We start from the raw sequence: 22524 nt of genomic DNA on the forward strand, positions 1-22524 counted from the left end.
CTGACCAAGCCGGAACTCCCCACAAACTGACTTGATTGGCCTCTCCTATCAGGTGGGAAGGTGTTAACGTCTAGAGCGTCCCTTAAGGCAGTCAAACCCTCAGGGAAGAATTTATCTTCCACAACTAATACACATGAAGGTTTGAATCAGGATAACTCCCTAGAGGATGCCTTGATAAATTCCTATATAAATCTACCAAAAGAGGATCAAGTTGTGACTGTGGAAAGATTGGAGACATTGAGGAATAATCTTCTCTTGTTAGGGGAAGATACTAGGAATCAAAATAACAACTCCCTGGAAAATGATGAGAGGCTGCAATCTTCTTCTGCTCTTAATACTCCTAATATTAGAGAGTCTGTATACCCGGATCCTCTGATAGATATTGATGAAGCCACGTCGAGGATTCCCAGCTATGATAATCTGACAAAGAAGGAAGTGCCAAGAAATGGATGCGTGAATAGTGATTCTACAGACCAACTGGATTTGATCTCCTTTGATTGACTAGATAATTAATCACACCATGGTGGATATTTTAATTCACAGACCATCTCTTTAGTGTCTTGGAATGTTATGGGATGGACTAGTAGGCTGAGGGAGGATGAAACAGTAAATTTACTGATTATTAAGATTATTAAGGAATTACAAAAGGTTATGGGTAAGCTTTGTTCTAAACAAAATGGACCAAATAATAATAATAAATTGAAGTCTTGGTTTGATAATGAATGCGGAATTATGAAAAATGCTCTTAACAATATGTATATCTAATATAGGTGTGAGGATGATGAGGGTAGTTTAAAGGAGAAGAAAAATTTTAAAAATCAATATAAGTCCTTAATACGACAGAAAAAGAAAGAAGCCATAGCTCTTGCATGGGATCAACTTAGTCAAGCAATTGTAGATAAAAATCCCAGTTTATTTTGGCGTATGGTCTCTAATTGTAACATTAGATCTCCCCCAATGTGCAGTAATAAAATTCTCCCTGAAACCTGGGAAAAGTATTTTGAGCATTTTTATCGAGATCAAGATGAGCCTGTAATGGAGGATCTGGATATTGATAACTTACCTTCTTGGACCCCTATGCATCCCCAAGAAATTAAGAACCTTATTCAGACTTTGAGAGCTAATAAAGCCCCAGGGCTGATCTTATACCTGCAGATATGATTAAGAGGAACCTTGAATGGTGGATTCCGGTTCTTACTTCTTTATTTATAACTATAGATAGAACAGGTAGAATACCTAAGGACTGGGGAGTGGCAATAATTTTACCTATTTACAAGAAAAGTAACAGGGAGGATCCCGCTAATTACAGGCCAATCAGTCTTTTAAATATAATAAGTAAGCTCTATTTGAAACATCTATAATGGAAGTTAAAAGATTGGATGGACCAGGAAGGTTTTCTTGGGGCAGGAGCAAGCAGGTTGTAGAGAGGGACGGTCGTGTTTAGATCAATGTGTCATTCTGGACCATTTAATCTCAAAATACTCCCAGAACTCCCTAACCTCTTTATATGCAGCTTTTATAGATTTTAAATCTGTGCTTGATTCTATTTCGAGAACTATTCTATGGGATAAGTTGAAATCTACTACGATAGGCGTCAGTTGTTCTTATTGAGAGCTCTGCATAAAAATACTTCTATAAGGGTACGATGCAATCCAAAAGGTCACCTAACAAAGATGTTTAGAACAGACAGAGGAGTAAAACAAAGATGTATTCTGGCGCCACTTTTATTTAACATTTAATCTTGATTTTCACCCCCCGAAGCTTGCTGATAAACATATTCCGCTATTACTTTATGCAGATGATGCAGTTTTGCTTTCTAGGACTCCCCAACGGCCTTAAGAGAGCTTTACATGCCCTCTTGCAGTACTGCACTCAAAATTGCTTGGAGATAAATTATACTAAGAGTAAAATAATGGTATCTGCAAATAAGGCTAAGGTGTTTAACTGGTTTATTGACTCTTGTCCCATAGAGCAGGTCCTCTGCTATAGGTTTCTTGGAGTTGTATTTCAGTTGTCCGGACATATGAAAGGACATGTTGATTACCTGACTGCTAATGTGCAGAAAAGCACTGGTGCTATTCAGAAGTTTTTTCTGGTCCAAAGGGGGTCAGAATATAGAAGCTGCTATTAAGCTATATTCTATAAAAGTATTATCTCAGTTACTATATGGAGCTCCATTGTTACTCCAGACTGAACTGACCTTACTTGATAGAACACAATCAAAATTTTTAAGAGCCATTTCCCAAGTTTCAACAAGTGTTTCAAATGCTGCAATTCGTTTAGAAGCAGGCCTGCTGTCGGTACAGGCAAAACCGTGAATTATTGCCTTTAATTATTGGTTAAAACTGATTTTCTCATCTAGTGGTCTTACTCATACTATGATACAAGATAATTTTGTTCCCCCAAAATTTAGCTATCGGTCTATTATGCAGATAAGTAGTTAATTTAGCCATTGATGCATACTCATAAATCTTATCCCTCCATTGTGACACGTCAGGATAGGTACCTGTTTTCCATTTTGCTGCATATAATATGCTTGCTGCTGTCACCATATAATGGAAAAGAGCTCCCTGTTCTTTTCTAAGATTAGTTGGTAGGATGTTTAAGAGCATATTTTTCAGATTTAACTCAAATCTAAGTTTCAGAATCTTCTGCTTCTCTTCATGTATCTTTAGCCAATATTTTTGCGTTTTCTCACAGGTCCACCACATATGGTAAAATGTTGTGTCCATGCTTTGGCATTTCCAACAATGTCCACTATAAGCCTTCCTCATTCTTGCAATGTCTTTGGGGGTAGTGTACCATCTAAAGAACATTTTATACTAATTCTCTCTCAATAACTGGCAATCTGTAAATTCATTCATTTATGAATCCTTCATTCATAAATTTTCCCCGTAAGTTCATCGAAATAGTTTCTCCAAACTTTTCCATCCATTTTATCATACAGGTTTTTACTTGTTCCATTAATAAGCGTGGAGCGTATTTTGACATCTAAAACATGATTATTCTGAAATATTTGTTTTTCAGCTTCATCACTTACCATGATTCACTGCCAAAACTTTCCTACTGTTCATTTTCACAAAGATTCCCAATGGCAGTTGTGCATGACTTATTCCCAGTTCTTGTGCTCTTTTGTATGTGATGCCCTGTAGGGAAGACACAGGGTAAAACTTAGCTAATCATCAATGGTAAAGTGATCTTGTATATTTCAAAGATGTCTCCCAAAGCCTCACGTTCTTACTGTTTTCTCCCTCATTTTTCAGCAGTCTCAATATATAGAGAGACATTTTTATTACTGTTTATGGACCATGGCTTGGATTCTAAGCCTTGCTCCTGTTTATGCCCTTCTTTACCTACCTCAGGCCATTTCTGCATGGCACACTTACAGTGGGTTTTTCAGGTATTTGGCCCATGAGGGCTTGCTCAGCTTTTGAGTTCTATAATTCTGCACTTTAGGGAGTTGAACCGAAGTGGTGTCTGCTTTTTATTTCTGCACTTAAAAACCACCCCATTTCTGCTGCAGGCTTTCTGGGAGAAGACAAACATCAGTCGTTTCTTCATTGTGTTTTTTTTTCTTTGCACATGGATTGCAACGTTGCAAAGTTTGGACATTAGAGAGGACTGTGGCTAGCCTCTACCTCACCCCATTTGAGTTCCAAGAGAGTTCCAAGAGAAAAAACAACTTGGACTTTAAAAAACCCAGGAAACAAAACATACTCCTTCACAATCTTGTATTGTTGAGTAGGGGTGCGCGCGCGCGCACACACACACACACCCCAAAATCAGTAAATCTGATTTTTTTTTTTTTACCAAATCTGAGAAAAAATTCAGAATGCCATCAATTCTGAATTGATTCTCTAGTTCAGTTTGGCTATTACCAAAAATTTTAGCCATTATTTTCTATAGGAAAATCACTCTGGGGGCTATCTGGTGGGTGGGTGGGTGGGGGTCATTTTTCAACCAAACTTCACCAAATTTGGAAGGAACCTACTCCTGACTGTCCTCTAAAGACCTTTAAAGTTTCAGGAAGATTGGTCCCTGGGGGCCTATTCTATGGGTTCCTGAACAAAATGCTCCCAGCCACTCCATTATTTCCTATGGGACAAAAGTCAAAGCTGACTCCCACTGCAGAAACACACAGGAACAAGGTTGCTATGGCCAAGTCACACTGCCAAATGCAAGCTGAGCTCATCCCAGAGAAAACCCAACAGAACCAAACTGAAGCAAGGGAACGGAATCCCCCGCCCCCCCCCCGAACCAAAGTGAAGCAAGGGGACCAACATCACACCACAGAATCATGTCCATTCTTCCCAAACCAAACTGAAGCAAAGGACAATGTGGCAACTTAGCTCAACAGAAGCAAACTGAAGCAAGGGAATGCCTTGTGCTTGTGGCTGGGTACTACTTGGTCCTGCTCTGTAGTGTTTCCCCACTGGCCTGCCTGCTATGAATGACACTGGTTCTGTTGGGCTAATTTGCAACAGTTACTTGCTTCAGTTTGGTTTGGTTGGTCTTGGGGAAATTCCATCTGGGGAAGGCGAAATGCAGGCCAGGGTTGACACTGGAGAAAATATTCTTCACTTCAAAAAGGCTGCCATTTAACTTAGCTGCTAAAAAATAATTGAGGTATATGCACAGGGATAAAACCCACCAAAACCCTGGGGGAAATAAATTTGCAGCTGATGCAGCCTTTTACTGTGAAGAATGCAAAAAAGTCCAAGAAGCAGTCTGGATACTGAATCAGGGTACTTTGACTGTGTGTATAGAACTAAGAGGATATACTGAAGCTGCATGGGATCAGAACTGGTAAAAAAAGCCCCATGTGGAAAAGACCACAGAAGCAATCCTCTACTGTACAGCGCTTTCCACGGGTGATAGGTATTTTTCAGTTCACTGAAAGATGCTGGTTTTGCACAAGTTGACTCTCCTAGCTCCAGAAGAACCATCCCCACAGTGCAGCACAAACGGAAGCAAGGCTTAGAATCCAAGCTCATATGTTTATAATAGACTTCAGTAAAATGTTTTCTAACTATGTCCCCAAAAGCCGAGATTCTGAACTTTTTCTGTTTGTATCAGGGGTGGGGGTGGGGGGATAATCACTACTCAATTCATCTTCTTTCAGCTACACTTTACTCATCATCTTCCAATACCCACATATTCTACCAAATAAGTAGAACTTACATCTCATAAGATAAAAATAAAACAAAACAGCAACAAATATTTTACAAAATGAAACAGTAAAGTAAAAATGCCTACATGATGTAGAGGTTAGAGTCAGGCTCAAACCACCACTCTGCCAGAGAAGCCTGCTGGGTGACTGTGAAGGACAGGGTCTTAACTGGCACTCAGACAGAAGCAGCACAATTCAAAGCTTAACCAGTGTTGTCATTATCCCAAACTTCTATCTGATATACTTAACCCAAGTGGCTTTGAAATATGAGTCCAACATCCGTGAAGGAAACAGGAAAAGAACAGTAACTTTTATTTACTCCCGGGGACAAAGGAATAATTCAGAAAAGTGGACAGATGCTATTTACCAGAGTAATACAGTCTTGCTGGGCCCATTCATTTATAATGTTTCAGTTGATAATTTAGGGGTGCAGAGAACAGTTAACTGCCATGTTTCCCCCAGAAACTAGACTGACACCACAGTCTCCTATCAAAGGATTTTTTCAGCTCACTCATCTAGAGGCAAAATTCTATCTCCATCCCTTTACTATTTTCACCTGTTCTTGCTCAAAGGCAATCCGAGTCTTTTGAAATCTCCTGAGACGGGGACTCTCCAAACTATCACTCTGGAGTTGCAACTCCTATCCAACTAAAAACTGAGACTCTCCTTTTTCTCACACTCCCCACCCCCAGCTCATCCAGCCCCTCCATGGATTTGGATTGGCGGCTAGCTGCTCTGCACACACACACACCAAACAGTACTAAAGAAGATTGTCTCCCCGCCCCGCCCCCCTCCACAGGACCTTTGGCCATCCATCACAGTGACCTTGGGAAAGCTGCTGTACCACAGTGGTTAAATGGTTCACCTGTGATTCAGCATTTTACTGGTTTGAATCCCACTACTCCCCTGAGCTCAGTTGGTGGCCTTGGGTAAGCCACTCCTTTCAGCCCAAGCTCCCCAGGTGTATTGTGGGGATAACTTGTTTGCCGCTCTGGGCAAGGCACTGATCTATCTAGAAGAGTGGTATATGTCCAGGGTTGGGTACCCCAAGCACCCCAGACTGGTTACAACCCCCTGAAGGAAGGCTGGCAGCAGGCGCAGGGGGCCCCGGGAAAGGGGAGGCAGAGGCAGCGGCCGGGGGAGAGAAGGAGGAATCGGGGGGGGGGGGAGACAGGCAGGGACGAAACGCCCAAGCTCACCTAAAAGGACAAGAAACTCACGGGCCTGGCCAGAGCTCCGCGGAGAGGCTGGAGATGCAAGAAGCGCCAGACTGAGCACGAAGGGAAAGCGGCATCCCCAGCCCACCAGGGGAGGGGGCGAAGCGCGGGGAGACGAGTGCCAGTCCTTGCGAGCAAAGGCAGCAGAGGACGCAACACCTGGCTTGGAGGGGCCCGGCCAGCCCCCTCTTGCAGGGAGGATGGGGGAGGAGGAGGAGGAAAGGAAACATGTTGGAGAGAAGCCCCAGCTGGGAGGCATTCGTCTTCAGCCCCACCCCACCTGAGAGAAGTGGGCAGCCGAGTGGGAGTAATGAGAAGGAAGGGACACCTGAGAGTGGTCACAGCTTGGCCGCGTCAGGTGATGGCGGGGACCTCGGATAAGGGGCAAGGACGGAATGCCCTATAAAAGCGGGCTCAGGAGAATGGTCGGGGTGGGTTGTGTAGCGGAAGAGTGAGAGATGGAGTGCAGGAGCGAGAGGTGAGAGACTGAGGAGATGGAGTGGAGGAACGAGGAGCAAGCGAACGAGGAGGAAGATTGACAGGAGAAGTGGAGGAGGAGGAGATGCACTGGAGAACCGCTAGGTTGAGGCAGTGTGCTGGTGGCATGAGAGGGTGCATGGGTGAGGTATACATCCCCTCCTTCCACAAAGTAGGAGCCCGCATATTCCCTAGCCACAGCCAGGAGCCCACAGGCAGCACGCCAACACCAAGCGCCGCCCCACCTAGGGCAAAGCCGGGCGACCGAACTCTGGGCTCAGCTGCCGCCGCCACCACACCGCCCCAGGGAAAACCTGACAATATATAAGTGGTTGTTGTTGTTATAGTCATGCACTCTCAGCCTAACCTACCTCACAGGGTTATGGAAGGATAAAATGGAGAAGAGGAAACTGTGTAAGCCACTTTGGGTGCCCATTGGGAAGTTAGTGGTGTTTAAATGAAGTAAATAAATAAAGTCCAGTGATATGTGAGAGTTTCTAATTCTACAGCTGTGGTAACACTAAGGAAATACAGCCCCATTCTGTGCTTGGACCTCAAGTAAGCTTTTTTAAGATTTCTAATGGAAGTGCAGGATAATGACCAAATGCCAACCAATCAACAGCTTGCCCTAACTGCACATTCTACATGTTTTATCATAGTGTGAGTCTAGATCTAGTTGGGGACTGCATTACTTAGGATGAGTGGCAATGCTTCAATAAACATGATTGAAAATAACAGAATCACAAGAGGATGTTCTCCTAATAGTTCCAGCAGCCAAAGTTAGATTGCTGACCCTGCTTTAGCTGTTTTAAGGATCATACTGCAGCATGAGCAACAGATACAGAATTATCCATCTCTTGTACGGAAGGTGGTTGGATGAAGAAAACAAGAAGTGACAGAACTGGGAATTCCAGAAATTGGATACAGAATTATCTATCACTTGTACAGAACAGGGCTAAATAAAGAAAATAAGAAGTGACAGAACTGGGAATTCCTTTAATGAGCTTAGTTGCAGAGGTGGGCTGAATGACACTAATATCTAATACACTAATGTCCTCTCCCATTCCCAGCAAAGGATTTATCTGACAATGTATTGTCGAAGGCTTTCATGGCCGGAGAACGATGGTTGTTGGGGGTTTTCCGGGCTGTATTGCCGTGGTCTTGGCATTGTAGTTCCTGACGTTTCGCCAGCAGCTGTGGCTGGCATCTTCAGAGGTGTAGCACCAAAAGACAGAGATCTCTCAGTGTCACAGTGTGGAAAAGATGTAGGTCATTTGTATCTACTCAGGAGGGGTGGGGTTGAGCTGAGTCATTCTGTAAGAGTTTCCCAGGGTGTGGAATGCTAATGGCAGGAGGCTTCACTGTAACCTGAGGAGGTTCTTTTGCATATGGATTGGTGCTTGATGTGCTAATCTTCTCTGCAGGGCTATTGTCGGGTGTGGAGTGTTTTGTTGGCCTGGTGTTTTTCAGAACTGGAGCCCATGCTCTGTTCATTCTTAAGGTTTCTTCTTTCCTGTTGAAGTTTTGCTTATGCTTGTGAATTTCAATGGCTTCCCTGTGCAGTCTGACAAAGTAGTTGGAAGTGTTGTCCAGTATTTTGGTGTCCTGGAATAAGATACTGTGCCCTGTTTGAGTTAGGCTATGTTCAGCCACTGCTGATTTTTCAGGCTGTCCAAGTCTGCAGTGTCTTTCATGTTCTTTTATTCTTGTCTGGATGCTACGCTTTGTGGTCCCGATGTAAACTTGTCCACAGCTGCAGGGTATACGGTATACTCCTGCAGAGGTGAGGGGGTCTCTGCTGTCTTTTGCTGATCGTAGCATCTGTTGTATTTTTCGGGTGGGTCTGAATACTGCTTGAAGGTTATGCTTTTCCATAAGCTTTCCCATCTGATCAGTAATTCCTTTGATATATGGCAAAAACACTTTTCCTGTAGGTGACTGTTTTTCCTTGGTTGTTTGATTCATCCTGGGTTTGATTGCTCTTCGGATTTCATTTCTGGAGTAGCCATTTGCCTGAAGTGCGTGGTTTAGATGATTAATTTCCTCATTGAGAAAGCGCGGCTCACATATCCGTCTTGCACGATCCACTAATGTTTTCATTATGCCTCTTTTCTGTCGGGGGTGGTGATTGGAGTTTTTGTGTAAGTACCGATCAGTGTGAGTTGGTTTCCTGTAGACCTTGTGACCTAACTGAAAGTTTGCTTTGCGGATGACCAAGGTATCCAGGAATGAGAGTTTTCCCTCACTTTCTTTCTCCATTGTGAATTGTATGTTCAGGTGGATGTTGTTGAGATGATTCAAAAACTCCCTCAATTCTTCCTCCCCATGGCTCCAAATGATGAATGTATCATCCACAAACCGGAACCATACACTGGGTTTGTGGGGTGCTGATTCTAGAGCTGTTTTTTCAAAATGTTCCATGTAGAAGTTTGCTATAACTGGGCTGAGTGGGCTCCCCATGGCCCACTCTTTTCCACACTGTGACACTGAGAGATCTCTGTCTTTTGGTGCTACACCTCTGAAGATGCCAGCCACAGCTGCTGGCGAAACGTCAGGAACTACAATGCCAAGACCACGGCAATACAGCCCGGAAAACCCCCAACAACCATCGATTTATCTGACAGTTGAGGTTCTTTTCTCCCTCCCCCAAAACTGCAGGACAGGTAGAAGGAAGGGGGGAGGAGGAAGGAAGCTGTCTGTGTCTCTACTTTTTGCTTAATCTCAAATACTTTTAGTTTCATCTCCCTGCCTCTCCATGTCATCACTCTCTCATTAACTGCCACAGAGAATTTGCACTCAAGAGTATGCAAGCTGCTGTGATTAGTGGTTGAAGAAAGAATGGTTACAGCTGAATTTCAAAGCATTCAATGAAGAAGTCAGTTGACAGATCTACTATCACCACCTGGAAACAGAGGTTACCATGAAAGACTAGACCAGCAATCCTTTCCTCTTCTGATTTTTTAAAAAAACTTAATTTATACCCTACCTTTCTCCCCAATGGGGACACAAAGTGGGTTACATCATTCTCCTCCATTTTTTCATGAAATTAGTATTCAAACCAACTTAAAATAATGTTATGCAGCATGATCCTACATATATTTACTCAGAAGTCTTGCTGAGTTCACTAGTACTTATTCCCAAGTAATTGTGCACAGGACTGCAGCCATAGCAAAATACCTTGTGATGATTGTGATCCACCAAGCCACCTATAACATATGCTTTGGACTCATCTAGTTCATTAAGGATATCAGGAGAGTCTGAAGTAAGGTACACAAGGTCTTCCTTCTTCATCAATTCACTATAATGCTCTGGTTTAATGTAGATATCCTTCAAGACATAAATACAAGCAAAAACATTCAAGGAAACAGTTTACAAGGGAGACTTAAATGTGAGTCTTAAAACTTAAATTGTGACTAATTTAAAAACACAGACTGAGGTACTAGTAAAATAGATTTACCCTACTATGGCCAATACCTCACAAGCATTTTGCATACTACTATTTGATAGGTATTTTTCATTCAGAATTTAAAGCAATGCTGCGAAAGTTATAACGCTATTACAAAAAGCAGTTCATTCCAGACTGTGGAAATTGCATATACTATATGCTAGCAGCAGCAATGCTGTAAAGATAATCACAAAAGCCTTTGCTGATCACAGCTAGCTAATAAAAAGATGCTGGTTTATGTTCTAAGATTTATTCATAACACGAGCTCATTCTACTTCATTCTCACAGGAACCTTGGGAATTAGACTGCACTGAGAAATAATGATTTGCCCAGCAAGTTCTATAACTAAGTGGGGATCTTGAACGCACATTTCCCTGGTACAAATCCCCTGGTACAAATCTTCCACATCGCACTGTCTCTGCTCAAGAGATTTTTGCAGACCATAAACTGCACATGGTTGTTGTGGATTTTCCAGGCTGTATAGCCGTGGTCTTGGCATTGTAGTTCCTGATGTTTCGCCAGCAGCTGTGACTGGCATCTTCAGAGGTGTAGCACCAAAAGACAGTAATCTCTCATTGTCTTTTGGTGCTACACCTCTGAAGATGCCAGTCACAGCTGCTGGCGAAACATCAGGAACTACAATGCCAAGACCACGGCTATACAGTCCAGAAAATCCACAACAACCATCGTTCTCCGGCCATGAAAGCCTTCGACAATACATAAACTGCACAGTTCATTTGAAGCAAACATCTCCTGGTCAAGAAATTCGTTCCAATCAGCGGTTATATCAAGCAACAAAAGCTTGCTTGTAGATTACTTTCAAAAATAACAGAACTTTCTGAAACTAAGTTAAAAAGCTGTGATAAGGGACCTTACATGACTTGAGGACTCTGTACAATGCTGCAAGCATGCCAGTCTTTAGTTGTTATCCAGAGACTCAGCAATATACAAAGTTATTGGACCAAAGTAAGCTGTTATTCAGGGCTTTTTTTGTGGTGGTTGTGGTGGTACTCACTGATACTGAGTATTAGTATCTGGGGGGGGGGGGGGCTCTCTCAAGTCCTGAGGGGAGAACTGGTGGAAATTGGTGCAAATATATATATCAGTACCAGCAACTCTCTTTTTTTTAAACAAAAAACACTGCAGTGACTAGTTCATAGTATACTGAAACGAAAATAGACAGGCAAGAAGCAAAGATCACCAATGCAACTTGATCCATTTGTACTGAGGTACTTTCAACTAAGGACTTATATAAGTGCCTCAAAAAAGGGAGGAGGCTCTAGTCTTTGATTTTTTTAAAAAAATCACAAATTGCTCATAATGAAAAATTTCCCAGATAAATATTTAATTTGTGTATTAAAAATCTTGTTACCTTCCAATTTACCCATCCTTTGTCTGTTTCATCCATGTTGTCCTTCAGCTGGCCTCCATGACTTGTCAAGTAAAACTTTGAAAGGCAAAAGGGGGGAAAGTGTGTCATATTTGAGTCCTAATTAAATACCTATTTCGTCAGCCAATTTCTACTCACAAATTTCTTTTTGAAGCATTCAAGAGTTTTCACTACTTTAGGTTAACTCACAGAATGATTCTGCCTCAGACGTGCATGAAAATATTAGTCCTCAATATTCTTAAAATATTATTATAATGACAAGATTATACCTACATATTGTGTGTTGTCATTTTTCCAGAAGTAATTTCTAATTCTGTATTTAATGTAATTGTGACAAAGATACTGTCAAACCATATCAATATTGTCCACTAAGACAGTATTTTCAGCAGAGAGTGACCACATATCTTCACGTACATCACTAAATAGTCAGTACGTGGTAATTAGGAAAAAGATTTGTGCTAGCATACCTGTACAGGATGAAGAGCTTTACGATTTTCTGCATAGCACCTCTGAATTTGCTTGTGAAGTTTCTTGACATCCTGTATACAATACAATTTGTTTTTATATTGTCCTTCAGAGAAAGCACCATAAAATGCTTTAACCAAGAGATTCAGAGACGCTAAAGAGAGAGAAAGGAAACTTTTAACTGACAAAGGTTATTTTGAACATTTATCTTTGTAAAACAAACATTAAGCCAATAAAAACAAACCACATGCATAGTATTGTCGAAGGCTTTCACGGCCGGAGAACGATGGTTATTGTGGATTTTCCGGGCTGTGTAGCCGTGGTCTTGGCATTGTAGTTCCTGACGTTTCGCCAGCAGCAGCTGATGCCAGCCACAGCTGATTGCGAAACGTCAGGAACTACAATGCCAAGACCACGGCTATACAGCCCGGAAAATCCACAACAATCATCACATGCATAGTAGTTGTAAAGTAATTTTAAAAGACCACATTTTGATTTTATTGGTCTTTTAAAAACTTTTTGAGTATGTCAAATGGGAAGAGGATAACAAAAATATACAAAAGATCAGTTTACACGCAGATGATATGTTATCTTACAATCTTTGAAAACCACCTTAGAACATATTTATGAATATGGAAAGGTGACAGGTTATCAGAGTAATAAACCTACAACTCATGGATCTAAATATAAACCAAGAGACTGAAAATAGTATTAGGAGTGTTTATGGTTTCAGTTGCTCCACAAAGCTTATCAGATGCTTAGGAGCTGACTTCAGATAAGTTATTTGAAAATAACTGTAAAACTATTGTGTGAAATGAAGCATGACTTATGGAGATGTACTCTACTTTTTAATTTGATAAGAGTACTCCAGAAATGAGCCAGTTTGGTGTAGTGGTTAAGAGGACAGGACTCTAATCTGGAGAGCCGGGTATGATTCCCCACTCCTGCACTTGAAGCCGGCTGGGTGACCTTGGGCTAGTCATGGCTCTCTCAGCCCCACCCACCTCACGGGGTGTTTTGTTGTGGGGATAATAATGGCATACTTTATAAACCACTCTGAGTGGGCATTAAGTTGTCCTGAAGGGTGGTATATAAATCGAATGTTATTATTGTTGTTGTTATTGTTAATATCATCATCATCATCATCATCATCATCATCATCATCATCGGGAGTTTTGAGACTGAGCCCACATTTTACCCATTTTGGCCTCCTTCTATATACAGTTTTTACCAGATACATGAGGTGCTCTAAAAATGGGCATGAACCGAAATCAGAGCCCATTTCTGATGAACCACCATGAACTTTAGGCTGCTTCATTTTTTTGGTTTGTCACAGCAGACAGCCTGGCACCGATCAATCAGTTTCCTAGGCAACAGGGAATGGACTTCCTGCAGACCTTCTGCTGGCCCGGAAGTGACAATTTGCTGACCTCGATGTGACGTTTTCAGGAACCAAATGAACCGGTTCGCAAACCAGGGCTGGTTCGTGAAAGTTCATGGTTCGTGAAATGCAATGAACCATGAACTGCACGGTTTTTTTTTTCTGGTTCATGCCCATCTCTATGCTCAACGTGTTCTGTATGATTATTTATAAATAGCACAATAATATACACTGGATCAAACGTTTTCAATTTATAATTTTACAGGAAGCAATCTCTCTCTCTCTATATATATATAAAGAAAAGTGTCCTGACTCATCAACGCCCAGCCCAAATCCCTGTACCTAAAAAATGTGAAATTTGGAGAGAAAATTCCTTTCCTGATGTAAACATTCACCAAGAAGAGATTTTAAGAAATTTGCCCCCTAAGGGGGTAAAAAGGGGTCAAATGTGTTTTCCCAAAGGGATAGAGCTTCCCTATGAGGCTGGCAGGCTACTGCCTGCTTGCGCCCCTGCCCGCTGCTAGCTCAGCCTCTCTTCCCTGATTGGGACAGCCTTTCAAGGCTATTTGCATATGTGGGCTGATTGGAGCTCATAACATTCCACACCTCATCCCCCCCTCTCCTCGAGACAGTTGGAACACAGAGGTCATTTGTGTATGCGGCCTGATTGGTCCTCACCCCCCACTTTCTAAACAGTATGCAGTTGCTATTGGGAGTCACTGAATGTGTCCTGAGGTACAATGCACCTCCTAGTCCTCCCCTCAAAGTCTACTAGGGTTGTCAATCTCCCTGTGGGGCCTGGCTTTCCTGTGTGGCTGGCAGGGTCCTGCCTGCTTGCACCCCCCTCTCTCTGATTGGTCAGCTGTGGGACTCTGTTCTGAGGTAAAAATCAGATAAAGGAAACTGCAAACAGTTGTAGAAAGGCATTACAAGACTCCTGAATAGGGATAACACGCTTCACTTTATTCAAACACCTTTGTGAAGCTTGGGCACTATGCTATTAAACTACAAAAGCATCTCAAACACACACACACACACACACACACGCATGTGAACGCACGCACCCCCAAAATACCCATAAGTATTATAACTGGATTTAAAGTAGTTAAATACCATAGCAAAGCATGAGTATCAAGCTAGTATTTCATAAGAAAGATTCTAAAAGTTTTTTTTCTGTTCAGTATCAGTTTTTGCTGAAGACCGATGCTGTGAGAAACCAACTGAGTGTTACAAAATGGAATATAATTTTAAAAGATGTAGTACCTCATAATGGGTAGAAGTTTATTTATGATTTTCTTGTATCACACACTTTTCATTAACTTGAAATGTCCTGTACATGTGATATCTAATGCTTGATAAAAATCATACAACAAACTACTAATCTGTTTGAAGTATGGGAAATGTTCCACAGATTACTATTTATTTCATTTATACCCTTCCTTTCTCCCCAATGGAGATCCAAAGCAGTTTATATCACTCTTCTCTCATCCATTTTATCCTCAAAACCATGTTGTGTGTTGACTGGCCCAAGGTCAGCCACTGAGCTTCTATGGCACAACAAGGCCCTAAACCTGGATTTCCCAGATTCTAGTGCAGCACTCTAACCATTACACCATCTATCTAAAGATGCATGAAGGTAATGGGATGGATGAGGGCAAATAAACTGAAGCTCAGGCCCATCAAGACTAAGTCACTGTTGTTCAATGGAGAAGCTGCTATAACCATTCCTCAAAAAATGCAATCTGGCCATGGTGCTCCATGATCCGATCACATCCAAGATAAATAACTGTAATGTGCTCTACATGAGGCGTTCTTTGAAAACAGTGAAAAAACTTGAGCTGATCCAAAATCCAGCAGCCAGGGGTTGGTTACACGGATTGTATCACCACTGTGCTGAAACATATACACTGGTTACCTACTGTTTCTGGGCACAAAGTGCTGGTTCTTACATTTAAGGCTCTAAACAGTGTGAGACCAGCATACCTGTAAGTTTCATAAACAAATGGAAAATATTTACAGAAAAATATGTGAACTTTTTAAAGTGAAAGGCAAGTTTCCTTGGTGGTACTCACCAAGGATTAGCATTACATGTTGCCCACATTGCTTTAAAATAACCTTGTACTGTGCTTCCTTAAGACAGGATGATATTGTTCAAGATGATATTAAATAAAAACAGGCCATTCTCTGACTATAGTCAAACCAAAGCAGCCAGAACAAATTGCATTTAACAGAACTACTGTCATTTACCTTTAGCTCCATTAAACTGTCAAAACTGCAATCAATTATAAGGCGAAGGGTACTAGGAACAACATCCCGACGCGTACGCTTCCTGATACCTCCTTCACTGCTTGATTCCAGTTGAGACTGGCGTTCCAGTTTTCTCTTCAAGCGTTTTTCTTTACGTTTCTTCCTGAAGCATTGTAATTGTTAAATGACAAGTATTATTGCATTATACAGTTGCATCTATTCATATCAACTATATGCCTGCAAATAGGCTCGGGGTGTCTAACAACATATATTATACAATTAAAACCATATACATATCTAAAAACCATAAAAACAATATAAAACAACTAAAGCCATGATCAATTCAGGCTATAATAAATATCTAAAAAACCACGTACATAGCCGCAGCACAGCCCAGGACAGCTGTCAACAGAGCATGGGATGTGGCAAACAGGAAGGGGACAATTTGCTGACCCTCAACCAAAGGCCTGGCGGAACATCTCCATTTTGCAAGCCCTGAGGAACTGTAACAGGTCCTGCAGGGCCCTTATCTCAAATGGGAGCATGTTCCACCAGGCCAGAGCCAGAGCTAAAAAGGCCCTGGCCCAGGCCAGACGAATATCCCGTGGGCTGGCATTAAAAACCATTAAGACTAATCATGAGCTGTTGCAAGGATCTTTAACGGTGCAATTCTAAAACAAATTACACCCTTCTAAGTCCACTAAAATCAGTGAGCTTATAATGGTGTTTCTCTACTTAGGATTGCACTATAAATCAGCTTTTGGGGAGGTGGCATCCGAGTGTCTTGCCACAGACCAGTTATCATGGGCGTACAAGGTTACATGCTCCAACTGGGAAGGAGGTTTATATTCTCCAGAGACAGATCATTCAGCACCTAGATGCAAACTTTGCCAACCTCCCCCTATGCCCCAAATACTGTAGAGATATGTGGTTTGGGTTCAAGTTCTTGTATTTTATGTTTTTAAGTTATTCTAAGTCTTGGTTTTAAGCTTTTAAAAATAAAACTTTATAAACTGTCTTGGATAGCCATATTGGCAGAAAGGCAGGATATAAATGCTGTGAACATTGTGCCCATATCAGATGGACAGATTAAATTGCAATGCTGCTTTTTGACTATTAGGTCCTCAAAGCAGCTTACAGCATAAAACAAATTTTATGTTCCCCACCACAGACAGTTCCCAATATCTCTTTGCAGCTCTGCCACTGACGTTATTGTGTTGGCAGCTTTGGAAAGGCAGTCGCTACTAGGTCACATGCTTTTGTGCAGCTGCTCACACAGTAAAAAGGTAAAGGTAGCACTGAGTCATTACTGACCCATGGGGGGACGCTGTATTACGACATTTTCTTGGCAGACTTTTTACGGGGTGGTTTGCCATTGCCTTCCCCAGTCATCTACTCTTTAGCCCCAGGAAACTGGGTACTCATTTTACTGACCTCGGAAGGATGGAAGGTTGAGTCAGCCTTGAGCCGGCTATCTAAACTTGGCTTCCGCCAAAATCAAACTCAGGTCGTGAGCAGAGCTTGGGCTGCAGTACTGCAGCTTACCACACTGCACCATAGGGCTCTTGCTCACACAGTACATCAACGGTATAGACTGTGAGGGGTCACTCCAAAAATTCAAACCTTAAATTATGAGAGGGATGTGTGTGGCTTCCTCTCCTCCTCAATTTCAACCACAAATTTAAAATTGTAATCAAAGGCTGGTCAGAGAGTTATTGGCAGCAAACAGAAAGGAAAGACTGTTGAATACAGCCCCAATTATGGTCAGGTTGGAAGATGGGTTGACTTTTCCGCACATTTGTGATCTTTCCAAAAACATTTGCACAGGAAGAAGGAACGGATATTACAATATAGCCATTCCAACAGCTTTTAAAGTCATTTTTCCCTTTCAAAGATATGAGAAGCCTTTTTAAGTTCAGATTTCCATGACTGCTACCCATTATAATGGACTTGGAGAATGGCTAGGTTAAGATACAGTGCCATGACATGATTCGGTACTACATAAACGAGTCCCAAAAATAAGCCTTGGGTTCAAGCTTGTTCACATGACTCAAAATGATGGTGTGGTATTACATCAGAACCAAAAATTTCCTCAAGAAGAAACAATTACTAAAAAAAGCCTGCTATTGTACCTGTTTATCACTTCTCCTGTAAATCTTGCTTATCCCTAATGGGAAAGTTCTCTCACAACACAGTTTACTTTACAGTACTGTTGTAAGTTCACATGCATGCCCTACTGCTTGCATTAATTACCAGCATTTCCATTATCAGTTATGTAACTTTTTTTTGTTTTTTCTGTTCTTTATTTAAGGCCATAAATGATGGGGTGAGGCTGACTGCTTTTGCTCTCTTCCTCTATCACACACTGTTTTTGATTTGGGTGGTTTATGCACTGGATTTCCCTCTTTCTGGTGCAGCTGCAGATGTCAGCAGTGACAGGGCTTCCATACGGCAGGTTTCCTTGCCTCAATCCCCCAGAAGTGGCCATTCTCCCTTCCTTGGGTCTCTGCAATTAAAAATAATCAGCACTATACCATTGTATTAATAGGTGTAACCAGTTCTGTGAATTCCCAGCTTTCATATTAAAGAAAGGCAGATCTCTAGCCTCTTCTATTACAAAGATATGCCTTTTCCCTTACATCTCTACAAAGAAAAGGACTAGAGACTTATTTATTCACGAAAGCTGGGATTTCACAGAACCTGTTACACCTATTGCTACAACAGTATATTGATACAATATCCCTCCCCCGCTCCAGTAGCAGGGGAAAGAAATGGCTGCTGTGGGGACAGGGTCAGGGAAATGGCTGCTACCCACACAGATCTTTCCCAAAACTGAGATCTTTCCCAAAACTCTGGAGCAAAGCAGGCTTGAGAAAAACTGGAGAAACGCTGAGGAAACTTCAAGAGATGCATAAAACCACCACAATACTTTGGGGAAGCAGCAAAAAACCCTGCTTCCCCAAAGAACCTGGGGCAGATAACCAGTGCAGAAATGGCTTTAGTTTACACAAAATTCTGCTTTTTTTTAACTTGAAACACACACAATTCAAGAATAAACTAACCAGACCATGTTCTCAGATCCTGATTTATTTCATTTATACCCCAAATTTCTCCCCAATGGAGACCCAAAGTGGATTACTTAAGATTTCTCCTCACTATATGTCTAAACTGAGCTAGTACTTCAACTTCTACTAGCTTCAAAATTAAAGTCAGTGGCTTTACAAGTCTATTAAGGTGTTAAAGACAATGGTTTAGACAGAAACTTAGAACAGATTTAACCTGACATAAGAAATAGGTACAGAGTCAACCTGAGGCTGGCTATACATTATGTCAAGTTTGAAGCACAGAATATTTTTGTGATCGTTTTACTGACTGAAAGCCAGAGAAAGGTTGATTAATTTTTTTGCAAATTTTGGATCAGGCCCTGCACTGAGAGTAACCTTGCTGAAAGCACAAGTGGAATGGAGAGTAAGAAAATGTAAGTTTTGCCTGAGCCAAGAACTGTAAAATAATGTATGATTATCATAACAGCAACCCCAAACCCCTCAATGTGACAGAGCAACTACAACATGGGACAGTAGAGGAGAGAAAGGGTTTGAAAAGAGGGTAGATTGAACTCAAGTACTCCTTTGCAACTGTATTTATTGTGCTGTCGAGTAGAACTGCATTATCTACTTCCAGACTTGGCAGTGGGGAGGAGAGGGACAATTAGATATACACCATTTCTCAGGTTTCACCACAAATCATTTCTTACGTTACAACTGCTGGCTTAGTTGAGGAAATAATTGCTCAGGCAGGTAGATTATATACATGAGCTATGTGATACCAAATAATTATATTCCTTACAGTTATGATGACTTCCCAGTATATTTATCATGCAAACTCAGACACTGCATGAAAATAAAAGTGGACTCTCCATAATTTAGTAATTTAATTCTCTTCCTCTATAAAAAGGGTAAAAGGAGAGGCAGGGAAGACAGCATCTAAGCCTGAATTCCACCTTCGAATCTTTTCCTGGGAAGAATAACCAGAGATGAACTACGGCCTGCTGAATGTTATTAAAAAGACAAAACAAACCATACTTGCGCAGGTCTCTCTGTTCTTCCCACTGTCTCTGCTTCATTAGTTTCTTTCTTTGTCTTTTTGACATAGCTTCAGTACCCTCCAATTTTTCTAGCGTTGATTCTTTCATTGCTTTCAGATCAATGCTGGATTTTGTGTTTTCTTCCATATCAGTAACTGTGACTGATGCAAGGTTTTCTGGTGGCATTTCAGAAGACATGAGTTCTTCTAGTGATTTTTCTGGCTCTTCTCTGAAAAAGACTACAAAGGTTAGATTTTTAAAAAATTACCTTCTAGCTTGCACACATTTTTTTAAAAAAAATGGCTAAAACTTCATGCACACTGAAAGGTGAAGCTATAATCTCAGTCATTTGGTTAACTGGAAATTTAAAACACTGAAATTGATACCTCAAAAAGATGAAGTATTTTTCTCAAAAGCTTTAAAACAGCTAATATATTGGCTAGAAGGCAAATAATAGAACCCATGAGTACAATTCTAAAACTAACAATAATGACAAATCAGGAATTACAAATGAAAGGCAGAAGTTAAAACTCGACAAACTCATTTACCACTTAATTTAGATAAATCAAACAATGTACTAATGTCCAAAACTAGCGCTAGTCTGGGGAAATATCCTGCACCTGACTATGAATTTTATTCATCACATAACACAAATGTACTTAATGCAGTTTAAAACTTCAGGAATAATGGCGTATTTCATTTACTGGGTTCTGAGAGTGATAAGCAGCCATTAATTCTGTTCTAGTTCTTTAGGGAAAGATATTAATTGGAATATGGGTGGGGGGGGTAGAATATTGTTGGAAATTTGGGAGGAAATGAAAAATGAAGATACTAAACTTTCCAAAAATAAATCTGGAACATATAATAATATATACAGAAAAAAGTACACCAAACAGTAGGGCAAGTTGTAATTCCAAATATGATACGAGATCATCTATACACTAGTTAAACACATAGCTCAATGGTTGGCTTGCTAAGAAATATTTTTTCCCTTTGCAGACATTTGCATGAATGATACATAATACAGTAGCGAACAAAATAAACTGCAGGAAACCACAACCATTAGCAGATGTGCATGTACATTTTTACCCAGATTGTCCTTTGATGAAATTATGAAAACAAATGAGAAAGTTAAATGAGAAATTGTAGGAGGGGGAACAGTATAATAAATATGTGACATTATTATTCGCTCCACATTTGTTCAGTGCAGAATAGAGACCAAGACAGAATCAATGTTTATTTTTGAATGCACTTCAGTTGACTGATCCTGAATTGGTGGGTCATGACACCCAACTGAGTTATACTGTGACCTCAGATGGGTCACCCCAGAGGCACCACCACATTTTTGTTACTTTTTAAAGAAAAGCAGGAGGGAGGAAGAATCAATATGGCCGGGGAGAGAGAAAGAGATACTAGTAAGACTGCAGAAGTGAAGAAAATGACATTCTGGCCTTTGTCACCAGCCATATGACTAAATGCCAAGCAAGAATACCAGTAAGAAAACATCAGTTTCACCCTAACTAGACAGAAAAACTAACTAACCTCTTCCCCTTTCCCCTCCCCACTTTCCTTACAGGTCTTGTCTTGTTAAGCCTGAGAGCAGAGGATCTCTTTACTGATAGGAGCTGCTGTGAGAGACAATTGGCTCAAAAGCTAGTAAAATAAATAATAGATCAGTCAAAAGTAGGTTCTACTTTGTAGGCTGATGTAAAAGGCAGGTTTCAGGGTTTGAATATTTATTTACTACATTTATAGTTTGTCATTCTCATTGAGACTCAAAGTGGATTATATAGGGCCGATTAATGCAATCAATATGATAAACCATTTAATAAGAAATGGACTGGGATTACAAAAATCGTAACAAAGCACAGAGTATTAAACATGTTAAATTATACAGGAAAATAGTATTACATTAGTCTAAAAAATGCAGCAGGAGATGGATAATACATACAGCAAGCAGATAATCTATCCTAACTCAGTGGTAGTCCCTCTTCCTTTATAAAGCACGTTCCTGAACCATTCTGTTATAGGATAGCCCTGTTTCCTTTATAGAAATGTCTTCCTGAACCATTCTGTTTTACATCCTTTGCAAAATGACAACAGAAAATGTCTAAGGCTTGGTTTAAATGTGATGCTGATATAGCAAAAGCACTTCCCTGGGGAACACACACCATTGCCTGCAAACTGGGCCACCCATGCAAAGCAGCTATACATAAATAGCACATGCATGTCACTGCAATGCCCCACCTGGCCCCATGGGAAAATGCCTTAGTATCACATTTAAATCAGACTAAAACCACTGCTTTGGAGGTGGAGAATGCCATCAAGTAATAGCTAATTTATGGTAATCCCTGGTGGGGTTTTCAAAGCAAGAGGCTAACAGGGGTGGTTTGCCATTGCCTGCTTCTGCAACCCTGTTCTTCACTGAAGATCTCCCATCCAATTACTAACCAAGACTGTCCCTGCTTAGCTTCTGCCCTGGGTAACCCAGGTCAGGGCAAGACCACTGTTTCATTATTTATTTATTTTTATCTATTTAGTCCATCTTTCTTATAAACCTATTTAATGTAAAAATATTTCTTAGCAACCAACCTATGAGCACATAAGCCAGTATAATGCAGAATTTTTTGTGGGATTTGGAATTATAC

The 22524-nt window shown here is 41.0% G+C and overlaps 1 protein-coding gene across 1 annotated transcript in view; it reads right to left on the bottom strand.

Moving 5' to 3' along the window:
* The window catches only part of TRMT10A (tRNA methyltransferase 10A), a 28084-nt gene that overhangs the window by 4697 nt on the left and 863 nt on the right, over positions 1-22524 (bottom strand). Inside the window, exons 2-7 of the mRNA XM_054990249.1 lie at positions 19875-20115; positions 15793-15955; positions 12167-12238; positions 11682-11756; positions 10042-10191; positions 3041-3146 (exon numbers count right to left, since the gene is read on the bottom strand). Of these exons, the coding sequence (XP_054846224.1) occupies positions 3041-3146; positions 10042-10191; positions 11682-11756; positions 12167-12238; positions 15793-15955; positions 19875-20074 (766 nt within the window). The 5' untranslated portion in view covers positions 20075-20115. The remainder of the gene's footprint in view (positions 1-3040; positions 3147-10041; positions 10192-11681; positions 11757-12166; positions 12239-15792; positions 15956-19874; positions 20116-22524) is intronic.

The sequence above is a fragment of the Eublepharis macularius genome, chromosome 10, assembly GCF_028583425.1.
Source record: "Eublepharis macularius isolate TG4126 chromosome 10, MPM_Emac_v1.0, whole genome shotgun sequence".
Taxonomy (NCBI): Eukaryota; Metazoa; Chordata; class Lepidosauria; order Squamata; family Eublepharidae; genus Eublepharis; species Eublepharis macularius.